The following is a 15,385-nucleotide window of genomic DNA, read 5'->3' as shown; positions in this document are numbered from 1 at the left end:
TACTGGCAAAAACTTTAAATAGAGGCTTTTGGACCAGGATAAGGAAGGCTGAAGGTCAAGTTCAGCCTCAAGACGCATCCCAGTAGTGACGTTCACTGTCAAAACAATAAATATAATTTATTGCTGTAACCTTTATTGCGTAACATAATTGGCAGCACATTACCTGGGCTGTTATTATGCAAGATTTATGCAAACCAATGCTGACAGTCACCAGATGATAGTACGGCACTTCAGACATTCCAAAACTCGACAATTGCATTTCAGTTGCATTTCAACATTCAGTATGTTTACATAGACAACAATATTCCGATTTTAACATGATTAAGACAATACTCTGATTAGAAATCTACCATGTAAACAGAGATTTTGATTACCTTAATGCGGCTAAAGTCATGCAGTATAGACATGTACACACCTTAATCACATTATTACCGTCGTGTAGTCACATTTTGTGACAGGATACACACACGCCAGTGGTCAACCGTTTGACGGCAAACGAAAAAGCATGGCTTCAACAACGCCCTTGTATGTTTGCACATATAGCATGACAAATAATTAACTTGAAGCTTTCGTACAATTAAAATGAAACACCTAAAACTATATATGGCATCATAACGAAGATGAACTATATGTTTCTACGTGAAATTCTGTCTTATTACCTAGAATAAGGTAAATAATTAAGTAAATAATTAGATTACTGATGTCCATGTATGCGTAGTCATTGATTTCAATCAGCGAAAACAAGCCAGATCGCTGCCAAGCAGCGGATTGATCCGACAAATCCCAACAAATGTGTGCCTAAATAGCTACAATATTTAGCTATTGGTTAACATTAATTACAATGTTAACTACTGACAAGATTTGAGAAAGATTCAGTTACCAGGATTCATTAACAGATGTCTAAATAGACATGTCAAAATAGATTATACCACGGTTGGTCTAAATTCTTGATTCTGATTGGCTGGAATGTGTCCATTAATCTGTTGTTTGACCTCTTCATATTTAAGGAGAGAACTATAGAGTCCAATCTCAGACATCACTTGTTATGATTTTCAAGGGTGTATAGAATTTAGTAGGGAAGCTATGAGATGTCCCTACCAATATCCAGCGACCACTAAATTGTCCCTAGCAATAATTTTGATCAAACAATTAAATGTCTGTTGTCTGCTGTTATGTCCCACCAATGCCCGAATCAAACACTGTGCAATCATTTATTGCACATAGCCATGGATTATTCTTGCAAATGAAAAATGAATTGAAAATTAAATTAAAACCTACAAATGTAACAAGGCATACAATGTTATATATGCATTCTGTGAAGAGAAATTTCAACCAGGAATGAAAATACTGTCATCAGAAGACACATTTATATATAAAATAAGGAATATTTAAATTTTTGCATGAAATATCTCTTTAATATCAGCTGCTGTTTTGCTTCTCAGGTAACTTTATGCCACAAGGCAAAGTTAATGATAATGAGAACAATGATTTTTGCCATTGTGGCAGGCTGACACTGTGTATTGTGCTATGACTCCAGTGTGTGTAATTTTCTGCATGGCTTACTCTGATGTAAGCACAATGTAAGCGCAAAACCTTTGGGACAGCTTTGTGCATGCTGTATTCCCTGCAACTATTTATAACGGCATAAAGTATATGACCTTGCTTATCATGTATATTGCACAAGTCACCCAGAAGACTACAATGAATTTCTCACCTGCTGATACACACAGCAATTATCAAGAAGAACTGTGGAAGTTCCTAAAACATATGTAAGTGGCGGCTCGTGACGCACAAATAACACAGCTAACGAGCACCTACAATTAGTATTCAACCGGAATGAGTCAGATGAGTGGAGGCATAATGGAGAGCACTAAATTAAGCATTAAAATCAACAGTGAGACTTGTGCCGTATCGCAGACTCTAAACACATGCTGCTCGGCGCGTGAGGTTTGTGTGAGAAATGAGAAGAGACTGCTACTAACCCGAAGGCTGAAGAAGAGTTACATGGGAGAAAACAGCTTTTAAGAACAAGGCGGAGCGCATTTCACACAGTCTAAATTGAGATGACATGGCTATTATTGCTGTGTGTGCTAAGTGAGCGCCTGAAGGACACCTGGCCAGCCTCATTGTCAAAACTCAGAAGGGCAGATGACTTGTGAAATAGCTGGAATGGGCGCCATTTCCCTCGCACGAGATTCATGATTGTAATAAGTGCCGAGCCGACTGGATCCTCTTCATTCCTTCGCACTCAGGAAAACATTACTGTTCTTGTGAAAATCACACGGGAGTAGATGCCAGGTGGAGCGTGAATGCAAGATGCGATAAATAGTAACAGGAAAGACAAGATGAACAGAAACATGGAGATATTGAACAGAGTAGCATAAAAATCTCTTCCTATGATTTTTTATTTTTACAGCCCTCATGCAATCACATAAAAAAAATCAAGGCTATTAATGGGTTTAATAAGGTATAAAATCATTTCTTCTCATCATTTACTTTTTTAAAAGACCGTCTTCTGTGGAAAACAAAATACATTTAATGAAAGCGTTTCAAAACAAGCATTTTTTTGGAAATAAACTTCACACAAATCACTTCATACGACTTAGGATATACTGCACAAGTTACTTTGATGTGTTTATGGTGTTGTTGGACTGTTTTCAGAGATTGACAAACCCTGGTCACCTCTATTTTCAGAATAGGGAAGAGAACAGCTTAGACATTCTGCTAAGTTTCTCCTTTTGCCTGATCTGGAAGTGTTCCATTCAGGAGCTCTGACTTGGAAGTCGACTACATACAATCCCCCACATTTCTGCATGTCACATTATATGATGGCTCCAGTTGTCTGTCTAAAATAAAATAATTTTATACTGAAATATCTCTTGTGAAAAAGAAGTGCACTGAATGTGCACTTGTACTTCAAATCTTAAAAACTGTACTTGCAGATAATATAATTCTAATGTAATTACAATTCATAAAAGGGCACTATAATAATGTTAAATTAAAAAGTACACTACATTTTAAATATTTTTTTTTATAATTGATTATAATTTTAACTGTAGTGTGTTATTCAGTATTACACTAAAGTACTAAATTGCAGCTTCATCATTCCAGACATGTAGCAATATATTTAAAAATACATGACACACAATGTTCAGTAGAAATGACATGAAAGTATATTTTAGTTTACCATAATTTTTGTCATTCAGTAGCATATTTCAATATAAATAAACCATGTAACATACATATGAAATTACATATATGAGCTGTACTCTACTGGGTCAAAAATGCACTCTATGCTGTGTAACGTCATGTCAGCGTATGTTCCCTTTCATGGGAACTTCGAACTGCGTCCTCTGCCTAGGCCTTTGGCCGTAGGGAATAACGTCACTGACAGCCGTCCGACGGGGGCAACAGGGGCAACTCCCATAGCAATATGGTAGAGTTGGTACTTAGTGCTCGCCATGGTTCTGGCACGCACTCCCCTCAGCATGGTGGCGTGGGTATACCGTTCCCCATAGCGACCCCTAGAGGACGCAGTTCGAAGTTCCCATGAAAGGGAACGTCTCAGGTTACTTATGTAACCATGGTTCCTTGAGTAGGGAACGAGACACTGTGTCCTCTAGGTTTCTTGCCATGCTGCGGACGCAAGCTTCAGACGAAGAAGTGAATGATGTGTGCTCCCAGCGCCTATTTATACTATAGTCGCACCGGTAGTGACGTCATGGCTGTCGCCGGCCAACGAGTTAGTGTTTTTTCAATGTATGCTTCAGACACGGGTCACGACGAGGCATTCCCCCATAGCGACCCCTAGAGGACGCAGTGTCTCGTTCCCTACTCAGGGAACCATGGTTACATAAGTAACCTGAGACGTTTTTCCTTACTTCAACTCATCAAATTAATTTAACCAATTTCAACTTCATTTTTTTAAGTTCAACTAAATGTTAAAGTCAAGTATAAATTTTTAAGTAAATATAATTTAAGTTGTAATAACTTGCCACACTTGCCACACTTGTAATAACAAATACCGATCCCTTGTAGGGGACACCTTTTCTAAATAAAGGTACAGTATACATTTTAATATATACAAAAAATAAAAATAATTAAATAAATAAAAAAATATTTATATTTTCTAAACAAATCTTTAGACATGTTTCTATAACTTAAAACATGTTGATCATTTTTATATGATATTTTCATTGTGTATTATTTAAATTAAAATGATGAATTAATTTAATAAAATTATTAAAAGCTTTATCATATACAAATTCTCTAACTGTACTAATGTCAAAACTAATTAAAATTGTGAATATGTTTTAATATTTACTTTCAATTAGACTGCCATTTTTTTTGTCTGTGTACTACTTGAGTAATGTCAGGAGTATACATTTTTAGTCTATTAAAAACTAGACCTTTTAATAGAATAAAATAATTGTGATTAATCTCCAACTAAATTAAATTCCAACTATAAAGAATAAAACAATAAATTACATAAAAAATGTACATGAAATGTATATAAATAAAAATGTATATATATATAAAATTGTGTGTCTATATATATATATATATATATATATATATATATATATATATTAGAGAAAAAGAGAGAGGAGAAAAAAATGTGTCAAGTCTGGGATTTGGGGCACAGTTTGCTTGTAGTTTAGAAGAAGTAACACAGAGAGCGTTACCCGAATGTTCATTGTCCAAGATGGTTTGCTATATATATATATATATATATATACATACATACATACATACAAGGACGCATTAAATTGATCAAAAATATCAAGGTTTGTATTTCAAATAAATAATGTTCTCTTAAACTCTTTATTAATCAAAGTATTCTGAAAAAATAAATGACAATTTCCACAAGAATATGCAGCACTGTCAACATTGATTATAACAAAGAGTGCTCGTCTAGTCTGAAACCCCTTCTATTTACAAATTCTATGTTTTCCAGCAAAAAGATGTTTCTCAGTCTTTTACAATTAACATATTTTGAACCTTTGCCTGTTGCTCGACTTTAAGAGTTTATTAGGTTAGTAATCACAGTGTTGGTGGACGATTTACTTGGCAAGGGACTTTGTGTGGCCGCACATAGATCGCCATGGAAACAGCATCCCTACACAGTCCACAGAACAAACTCTCAAGTGCTAGTCCTCTGTAGCGAAACAATTTACGGCTGCCATGACAACAGCATCCGCAGTCATATGTCAAGACTGTACAGTCATGGAATTTCAATTAATAGCACTTGATTCATACGCAACCAAGACGCCTTAGGAGAGTCCTGAAATGAAAGGGTGTTTGTTTTTACCTGTCGAGAGAGATGCAGCACAGGTGTAGGATGGAGGCGGTGGTCAGCAGCACGTCCAGAGAGGTGCGGACCAGGCAGAAGGTCTCTCCATAGATCCAGTTCTGATGGATCAGTTCTATGGCACCAAACGGCATCACCAGCACTGACACCAGCAGGTCAGCAAACGCCAGCGAGACGATGAAGTAGTTGGTCTTGATTTTCCTGCAGGAGAAACAAAAAGCATATGTTAATTTCTTATTTTTTATGAATTCAGCTGAAAAAAAGCAATTGTATAACTTAGCTACACTTCACAGCAGAAAAAAAGTGTAAAAACAATACAGTATGATTTCTCAGTAAAACTTTTCTCAGATAACACAAGTGAACACAACATGCAGTTTTTAAATGAAGGTTTTACTGTTGGTTTCAGTTAATAAAGCTATCATCTATCAATAAAACTATTGAATCATTCATTCAAACAATTTGTTCAAAATGGCTGATTCATATAGAAATGAGCAAGGGACTGTCCTTACGAATGGATTATAGAATCACTGACTAAAATTATTAATTCAAAAATAGATTCATTCAGAAAGGAAACACAACAGTGTTGCCCTGAGATGCACTGAGATGTTCTGCTCTGGCTTTGATTACAAATATTTTCATTGGCAAAACAGAAAAAAACAGACAAAATTGTGTCTAAAAAATGTAACTCACTCAGTATTAACTTCTTGTTTGTTGAACTGCTGTATAAAATCAATATCACATATGAGATTGCACTCATATGCTGATAGTTGGGAAAACGGCACTTTTGCTTGTGTGATATTACTAAACCATATTGTGACGAGTGGGGCGGGGCCGACAGCCGTGGGAATGGAGCGAGGCCGGTGGAGTAAGTGATAATGCACGACACCTGCGCTGCTCACCGGTCTCGAGTCCCACGGAGGAGCTCCGGAAGGATAAAAGGAGGAGTGCCGACAGTGCAAGATGAGAGAGGACCAGGCCTGGATTTTATTTTGTGTTTTGGTTCTGTTTGTGCACGGCAGTCGTCCGTGAGGGGCTATCGCGCTGTTTTGTGTTTATTTTATTATTAAAGTTTTGTTTAAATGTTCGCCGGTTCCCGCCTCCTTCTTCCCAAACTACGAACTGTGTTACACATATCATGTATTATAAATATAAAAACAAAAACCCATACAGGGATATTTTTTCCATATTTAAAAAAAAATTTTTAGTTAGTAACATGACAAAACACAGTGACTAAAATGAAATACTTATTTGGAAGAAAATTAAATTTAAAGCAGCACTATGTAACTTTTGGCGCTGTAGCGGTTAATAAACAGAACTGCACACATCCCACGGAAGAACGTTCCAACCGGAGCTACTTCTCTAAGTTTATGTCTATGGCGATTCACGCAGGTATGTTTTCCTCCGCAGCGGTGACAACCCGACCAGGCTACAATAGTCCAAATATAAGTACTTATTATAAGTGTACCGTAGTGATTCGGAATAAGACAAAAATGCGGTTTGGAAGATGAATTCATGATGTACTCGCTCATTATATACATTTTGCAAATTTTGAACACAGAAAAAGTTACATAGTGCTGCTTTAAACTCTAAACTAAAATCTATTTTTAAGGTATTTCGATATATAAATTTGTCATATAGATATAAATTATACATTTAATTTAAATTTATTATTAAATGAGATTTTGAATTTAAATTTAAATATTGATATTTAATTTAAATATCTTATTAATTTTAACTCAAGACTCATCAATTAAAAAGCGGACATAGCAAAAACTGCAATTAAAAAAAAACAATTTAAAGGCAATTTCAAGCAAACTGAAAAACAGGGTGCACAAAATATAGGAATGCACAAAATATAATTATCAAAACATATGAATAGTATGGACTTGAACATATGGGCTTGAATTGTTCCCTGAATTAGAATGACTCAAATGTTCTTTATGTTCTCTTCTTGGAAATTTTAGGGAAAGAAGTATAGGAAAGTGGGCACAAAATCACTATGGATGAATCATAAAAGTTGTCCATTTGTAGATGAACTACCCCTTTAAAATCAATAATGAATGTAAACACAGCAGCCATATAAGATGTGTTGTTGATGAGCAGAAATTCGTAATCACTATCAAAGCAGTTACTTGGAGAAAACAGTAATAAGATATCTGTTGAAGGTGTATGTGCTATGTGTGTGGTACAGTATGTTGTTGATAGGTTGTCATAATGTTCGCTCCTCTTGAGACTCTCCAGAGCTCTGGGCACCCTATTAATGAGTAATAAAACTCTCGCTCGAGCTTCTGAACACACAGATCTATATATAGCTCACTGAGAAGCATTAATAGGCTCAAATCATTCTGTCACATAACGGCATAGATCCGCATACCAGCTGCCTGTCAACAATATACATTTCTGAAAGAATGCAGAGAGGGGCACTGATTGGCTTTCATGCACATTTGACGCCAATTTTGAAGGATGAGAAGCAACAGGCATCTGATAATTACGCCATCAGATAGTGTGTCAGTATTTACAAATCCCTTTTGGATGCATCATTAAAGCAAAATGCCACCAGATGTTCCATTTGACCCTATGGAGGGCAGCCTATTTTAAAGGCGTTTTTCATTACCGTTGTGACATAACATTTGGCGTGTGACTCGCTCTTTGGGTCTTCTTAGTGATATTGAGAAATGTAGATTATTTTTTCCATGACTTCTATTATCAGATAAGCATTACATATGTGGCGGAGTGGAAACATGCCCTTTGAGTGAAAGAATCTGGGTGGTATGAGACAGGATAAGCAATTTATAAATCAGAGGGAAGTATAGTATGTGAAAAAGAGGAAGGAATGTATGAAGTGATGTGTGGCATGACGTTTGAGGAGACAAGAAGCCTAGCGCTGCCTCCAGGCTTGAGAGACATCAGAAACCAACAGCATTCACAGAGCTCCCTAAACGCTTTCTTCTCTCCTTCACAGTAAAATAGTGCTCATAGGATACAAAATAATGTGCATGAACTTAAATGTCAAGTCGCCATAAAATCTGCCATTATGCAACCTATGAAACATATGAAACAAACATTCAAACAAACAAACATATGAAAGGAACATCACTGTTCAAAAGTGAGGGGGTTGGCAAGATTTTTAATTCGTTTGAAAGAAGCCTCTTACTCTCACCAAGGCTGCTTTCATTTGATCAAAAATACAGTAAAAACAGTGAAATATTATGATTTAAAATAGCTGTTTTCTATTTAATAATGTTTAAAATGTAATTTATTCCTGTGATGCAAAGCTGAATTTTCAGCATCATTACTCCAGTCTTCAGTGTCACATGATCCTTCAGAAATCATTCTAATATGCTGATTTTCTGCTTAGGAAACAATTTTTCTGGAAGCTGTTTTGATAAATAGAAAGTTTAAAAGAACAAAATTTAAAAAAAAAAATGTAAGCATTTCTAACATCATATGTTTTTACTTTCACTTTTGATCAATTAAGCTGAATAAAATGATTTATTTCTTTTAAAAATTAAAATAAATTAATAATAATAATAAATCTTACTGACCCCTAACATTGCATATAAGCCTTTTTATTTATAATGTCAATTCAAATTGTTAATTGTTTATTAACCCCCCCCCCAAAAAAAACTAACAAAAAAAAAACAGTTTCACTACACATAGACGAGGACAAGAAAAACAACTGATCATTTTGAGTCTGACAAACTCATCTTGACATTACGAGAATGATAATGAAATAAACAACAACAGCGTAAATTAAATGGGTAAATGGTCAAACAATGCAACCATATTATGTATTCATGCCTCAGTGCATGCTGGGAATCCCAGCAGTCTGCATCTGTGCAGCTAATTAGAACTTAAAAATACATAAATAGCTATTAAAATATAAAAGTTGCTTTGGCATGCATCACTTGTGTTCTTATTTTAGTTGTTGTAACTTTGTAACAGCAAGTAAAAAAAATACAATAATCACTTTTTTGGTTATTGTGTCAGCATTAAATATGGCACACACACTGAAACATTTTTTTTTCAATGGGTAGTCAATGGGTACCAAAAATATTTGTTTGCAAAGCTGATTATTAACATGCTTCAAAATACCTTCTTTTATCTTCCACAGAAGAAGAAAAGCCATACAGGTTTGGACTGACATTAGTGTAAATGATGACAAAACTATAACTGGCTGCCTCAGATATCCGTCTCTGGCCATACCAGTGGCTTCCTTAGAATTGCACATTTGTGATGATGTTGACACTTTCTAGACAGTCTGAGATGATGGTGAGACGGTGAGATATGATACAGTGTGGGTGGAGATCTGGAGCTTCAGCAAACAAGCACTGTTCTTTCCTGTCAGACATGGACTATTTCTGTTAATAAAGGACTCAGAGCTCCATTCATCTTTCATTGATGCAAAAACAATTGCATAGTTTTCCAAGAACCCAGCAGGACTCCAAAGCAGTAATTAACAAGCTGCTAATTACCCACTGAATTGAAACCCAAAGAGGCTATGTATAAGTGTTTATGAGCTGCTGAACTGCTAAACTAATATAAAAAAAAAAAAAAAGCCCACTGTTGCCAGACACACTGTTAAACAATGATGAGCTGGTACACTCGATCTTAACAATTAACCATTAACCTGTGTGTCAAAGACAAGATCACATGCCGGAGGAGTGATCAGATGGCCTATTTTAAGACATTTATCACTACCATCATGACATAACGTTCAGAGCATGACTCCCTCTTTGACACTACAAAGAGTTTCTAGGTAACCTGGATGAATGTAGATAATTTTTCTCATGACTTTAGAGATTTCATGAAGAAAAAACATACTGGTTCCTCCAGTCTTCAGGGATGAAAGAAACCTACAGTAGGGGTGGGGGAAAAATCTATTCACATATGAATCGCGATTCAGTCTTCTAGCGATTCGCATCGATTCACAAATCGTTCTATGGAGCCACTAAAGTGACATGGTTAGCAGCTTGCTAGCGTTAGCCTGTTACATAGAATTTCACTTACCACATAAACAGTGTAAGGAGTGATGACTAGGATGATGGCAAATGATTTGCAGATCCTGAGCACCACTGACAAACGTCTAGCAGTAGTTTTTTTGTTATTTAAAGAGCGCGTTAGTATAGGCGGGTCCACAGCGCGCGTACACTCTGCTTATTACACGCACAGCAGCACACAAACATGACAAATATTAAAAATTAAAGGATTGCAATGTAAAAGATTATTATTGTGTAGGCTACATAAATATAAAAATGCCTACATGTCATAATGGATACCTATTTGCTCGCACACGAGCAGCTCCGTTTCATCTCTGGAGACGCGTTCTGTCTTTGCGCTTGCAAATTCCGCTGTGTAATCCGCCATGGCACGTGCGCAACTGGCTCTTAAAGGAATGGGAGATGAGACTCTGATTGGTTTATTGTACGTTATGCCCAAAACACACCCATTACTCATTAAAGGGGTCATATGATGCGATTTCAATTTTTCCTTTCTCTTTGGAGTGTTACAAGCTCTTGGTGCATAAAGAAGATCTGTAAAGTTGCAAAGACTAAAGTCTCAAATCCAAAGAGATCAACTTCGCGCTGTGGATCGCCGGATCGGCTTTCACTGTGGATGAAGCGGAGTCCAGCCTGGGGTCATCACATGTGGTTGCTGCAAGCCCGCCGGCCGCGCCGTTCTCAAGCCCACCGGCCATTCCTCACTCAAGCCCGCCGTGTGACTCTGTGTGTTTCATTGTGAAAGCGAAACTACTTTTTGGCCTTCCAAAAGAGTACAGAACTAGAAATCAGTTGTATTTACAACACTGTTCCAGAACAGTTCAACCCAAATATTCAGATGTGTGCAGCGCATTTTATGGAGGACTGTTTCCTGATCGTGGTAGAGTAGACTACAATGCCGGCTGTTCTGACTAACAGACTGTAAGTAACAGTTACGTTTTTTATATTTAAAGAATTTGCCACTGATGATTCAAATGCGAGTTTTGAGCAGTGTAGAGTAGCGCTTGTTGTTTGTCATTTCTCCGATCACAAATGCAGACATGGTTTTATGTTTACGCGGCGCGATGCAACGTAATGCGTAAAAAGACAGTATAAGTCATTATAATCCGTAATTATGTCCCCACTGGATGCAACAAATGCCTCGTTTGTAATGGGTTTTAATGTTTTTGTCTCGTCGCTCCAGCCGGGACACGGCATCACAGTATGGTAAGGGGCGTAACATTTATGTCACACGCTTGAGGTATTCGGCCAATCACAACGCACTGGATAGCTGGCCAATCACAGCACACCTCGCTTTTCAGACCGATGAGCTTTGCAAAAATCGACGCATTTCAGAAAGGCAGAGGAGAAACAATAATGTACAGTATGTGGAAAATAATGTGTTAAACCGCATAAACACATTTCATTACACCAAATACACAAAATAATGTTCTTTTTGGCAACGTCATATGACCCCTTTAAGAGAATAAGGACAAGCCTTTTAGACCATGCGCCGGGCGCGCCGACCATTTTTCCCATCATTAAACTAGCAAAAGTGGATTTGGACACGCCCTAAGTGCACCTGCGCTTTATACCATGCGCTTAGATCGTTAAAATAGGGCCCCTAATCTTGGAAAATGTGTAGTAGGTAAAAAAGTTACTGCCGCTCTGTAGTTTACTCACAGTATGTGTGCTCGCGAATCTCGAAAGTTAAAGTAAAAAGCGAGCGCGCATTCAAAAGCGATTTCAGTGCCCCACATATTAATAACGGCTCCCTGATGCTCGCAATTTATATACAGTATGATTACCCAATGATATAATTGCGAGAGAAAGCATTGAAATATATTTTTTCCTCCAATTTTCCCTTTAGGGGTTCCATAGTGCACAAACAATTTGATGAAAAATCATAAATTGTGATTAAAAATAGAAGAAATCGATTAAAACAATTTTTAGTGAACTTTGAAAAAAAAAATACAGTACATTGACTGCAATGTACTACTGTAAATATCGATTATTTTGGATATATATCAGGTACAGTGCATGCCAAATTTTCTCAAGGAAAAAAAACCTCAACTAATGCTGTAAAATATGCATGAGTCAGTTGGTACTACATTACTATAATATTAAAGGTTAAAATTGACTGATTTGTTAAAATTACATTTAATGAAGTTTTTAAAATAATAAAGTTACAATTACATAATACTATTTCTATTTCAATTCGTTTTTTTTAATATAAACAATGGTGGCTGTCATAAAAACTTGATGGATTTATTCAAACATAAATTAAACATTGAAGAACAGTAAAATTTTATAATGAATATGTTATTTGGTGCATATATTCAGCAAAATGCCCCTCTCTACCGTTTACTTTTCTATCTGACTAATGAGTTTATGGTCACTGAATATGTTTTTCTGAGGTAAATGACAATGTGATGTTACGTGACATTGTTTACAAGACGTTATATTGACATCTTTGCGCAACTGAAACACTGATTGAGCGATTACATGAGACAGGATACAGATTGTAAAGTTGTACTCTTTCTTTTAACTTACCTTCGGATGTTTAGTCATGTTTATTTTGTGCTGAAACTGGTATTAATGTGGAGGAGATGATCAGTTCTACCGCGTCTGTTGATCTGAGGCGCTACAGTGATCTGTCACTTCACATTAAACAGCACCAAAACGGCATTTATTGTTTGAATACTGCAATACAATGGACAGAATTTGAAATCTGAGACTTTGTTTCATATGAAAAGTGCAATGCTTATTGCGATATATTGGATGGGAAGTGCCCTTCATTGTTCCGTCCATTAACTGAAAACAGGCTAGACTAATACATTTTTGGGATTTAAAAATCAATATCGTTCCGTAAATATGAGAATCGATTAATATCAAGATATCAATATTTTTTACCCAGCCCTACAATGTACTGTATATTTTTTTCCAAAGGTCACTTTCCATCTTATTAGTCTTTCGTAAAATCCTTTAACCAACAAAGACATCCTCCTCCAGGACGTGACCTCACTTTTAGTCAGGAAACAGTATGGATTTAATGAATTCTGTCAGGTTTGAGGCATTCGCTGGTTTATAAACATCCCAATTAAAACAAAACATTCCATCTGTTTGACAAAATTACAAGAAAATCTGTTCACATATGTAAGCGAACCCAATCCCTCACTGAGCACTGAGTAATTTTAGCTCTTTATCTTTAATCCTGTTCATTTTGAATAAAGTCTAAACTTGATCTTTGCTATAGCTCATAATAGAAGCACTTGAATTCAGTTATTTGAGTTGATACCGCATAACAAGAACGGCTTGTGCCACTCAGCTAACGTTTAAACCCTGGAAAAGCAGAAAATATCCATCCAGTAAGAATTTCCTTGAAGTCATGTCAGTTCACTCGAGCTGCACAAATGAAATGCTAAAAAGGGCTGTTTTCCCCTGGGCTGACAGATAAGTGGAGAGCGGTGGGCGCAGACGGGCCGTTTCTGACCTGAGCTGCCGGTCTTTGCAGACGGCTACCATAACCAGCAGGTTGCCCAGGACGCTCATGAGCATGACCAGTGACAGGAAGCTGATGAGAGCAATCCTCTTCGCCAACCCGTTGCTGTGGGAACAGAGAGAAGACACAGACTTAGTGAAAATCATTTGATCGTATGGAACGATGAAAACACTGATAAGTGTCACAGCCTTGAAGGCGATTCAACATGACTAACAATAGACGATAAGACATTTCAGTTCCAGAAGACATTACAGGTGCATCATTGTGAGTGAAGGAATGCTTTTAATTGCACATTTAATGCATTTAAAGTAAGTTTGATTGGCTAATTATTAAATGCTGACAATTAAGAAAGCTTTTGCCACCTCAATTCCCATGGAAACTGCGGCGTAAAAGCACTGGCCAGGAATAGAAAGCACATTGCCCACACTGTGTTACCGAAAAAGACAATTCGTCCTCATGAAAAGATCATTTCTTTAGGTTACCAATGACGTAGATCTCAGAGATGCTGTTTCTAATCATTGGTGGATCAATAATGATTAGCAATGACGTTTAAAACCTTTCTGCCACATGCATTCGTTTCTAGTTTTCATCTACATTCAATTTAGATATTAGATTGCATTGTGAAAATCATATTCTAGTACACAGTAGAGGCAGAAAAATTCCTCTTGTACCTATAAACTCTAATGCAATTCTCTTCCGACGCAGTGTTTTCCCTCAAGATTGACACTGACTATGTAATTGTAGGCTGAAGGCTGTTATTGTGACTGCAGGCGTGAGGAAGAGTTAACCTCCCGCCGCACATTACAGACTAATGAACGGCAGGGAATTGGAGATAAAGAGCCGATAAACCGATAAAGAGTCAGTTCAACCACAGAGCGTTTGACACTTCTGTTGTTCATGACCTATAAAGCTCTACCGGTCTAAAACATAACAGAAATCCGAAGTTATGTGGGTATGTGTGCGTGCTTAATATATTTTGTCAACATTTTAAGAAACACTGAATATGAATGCAATTAATGTCCGATAAAGATTGGTTTAAAGCACTTAACTAATGACATATTTCTGATGATCTGTGACCTAAAGTGAGAACTATTTATGGTTAATAAGTTGTTAACAAAGCATAAAAATATAAAATTCTATACATATGAGCTTAATAAACAATAACACTAGTGCTGTGTTCGATACATCGATATTGTGGCACGTGTGCAGCAGTGGACCGCGCTTAATTTGAATACAAGAACACCATTTAAAATTGAGTAGAAAAGTGCAAAGTTTCTAAAGGTTTAATCTGGCCGCAGAGGAACGCAACTGGGTTGCCTGATATAAAGAGACGTAATCCCCGAAACAGAGCTTCTCACTTGCGCAATACGGAAATATCTGGTAAGTGTGCTACTTATCTTTGTCAACCTGGCAACCATGTGCACGCACTCTCTCTCCACTGTGGATAAATGCACTTGCTTTCTGAAAACACTGGTAAACTTGTAAACGATCTCCACTTCAATATTCTATTCTCAGAAAAGTGTAATTTATCAAGTGTTCATTTATGAGAGAGAGAGAGAGAGAGAAACAGAGAGAGAGAGAGAGAGAGAGAGA

The 15,385-nt window shown here is 36.8% G+C and overlaps 1 protein-coding gene across 2 annotated transcripts in view; it reads right to left on the bottom strand.

The window, feature by feature from the left end:
• Positions 1 to 15,385, bottom strand: part of htr4 (5-hydroxytryptamine receptor 4) — a 106,520-nt gene that overhangs the window by 51,906 nt on the left and 39,229 nt on the right. For both annotated transcript variants that reach the window (XM_016455434.1, XM_016455435.1), the window contains exons 3-4: positions 13,784 to 13,897; positions 5,312 to 5,512 (exon numbers count right to left, since the gene is read on the bottom strand). In XM_016455434.1, the coding sequence (XP_016310920.1) occupies positions 5,312 to 5,512; positions 13,784 to 13,897 (315 nt within the window). The remainder of the gene's footprint in view (positions 1 to 5,311; positions 5,513 to 13,783; positions 13,898 to 15,385) is intronic.

Source organism: Sinocyclocheilus anshuiensis, unplaced genomic scaffold (genome assembly GCF_001515605.1).
Source record: "Sinocyclocheilus anshuiensis isolate Anshui unplaced genomic scaffold, SAMN03320099.WGS_v1.1 scaffold235, whole genome shotgun sequence".
In the NCBI taxonomy this organism is placed as follows: domain Eukaryota; kingdom Metazoa; phylum Chordata; class Actinopteri; order Cypriniformes; family Cyprinidae; genus Sinocyclocheilus; species Sinocyclocheilus anshuiensis.
The sequence above is the reverse complement of the archived record's forward strand: the minus strand, read 5'-3'. Positions and strand labels throughout refer to the sequence as shown.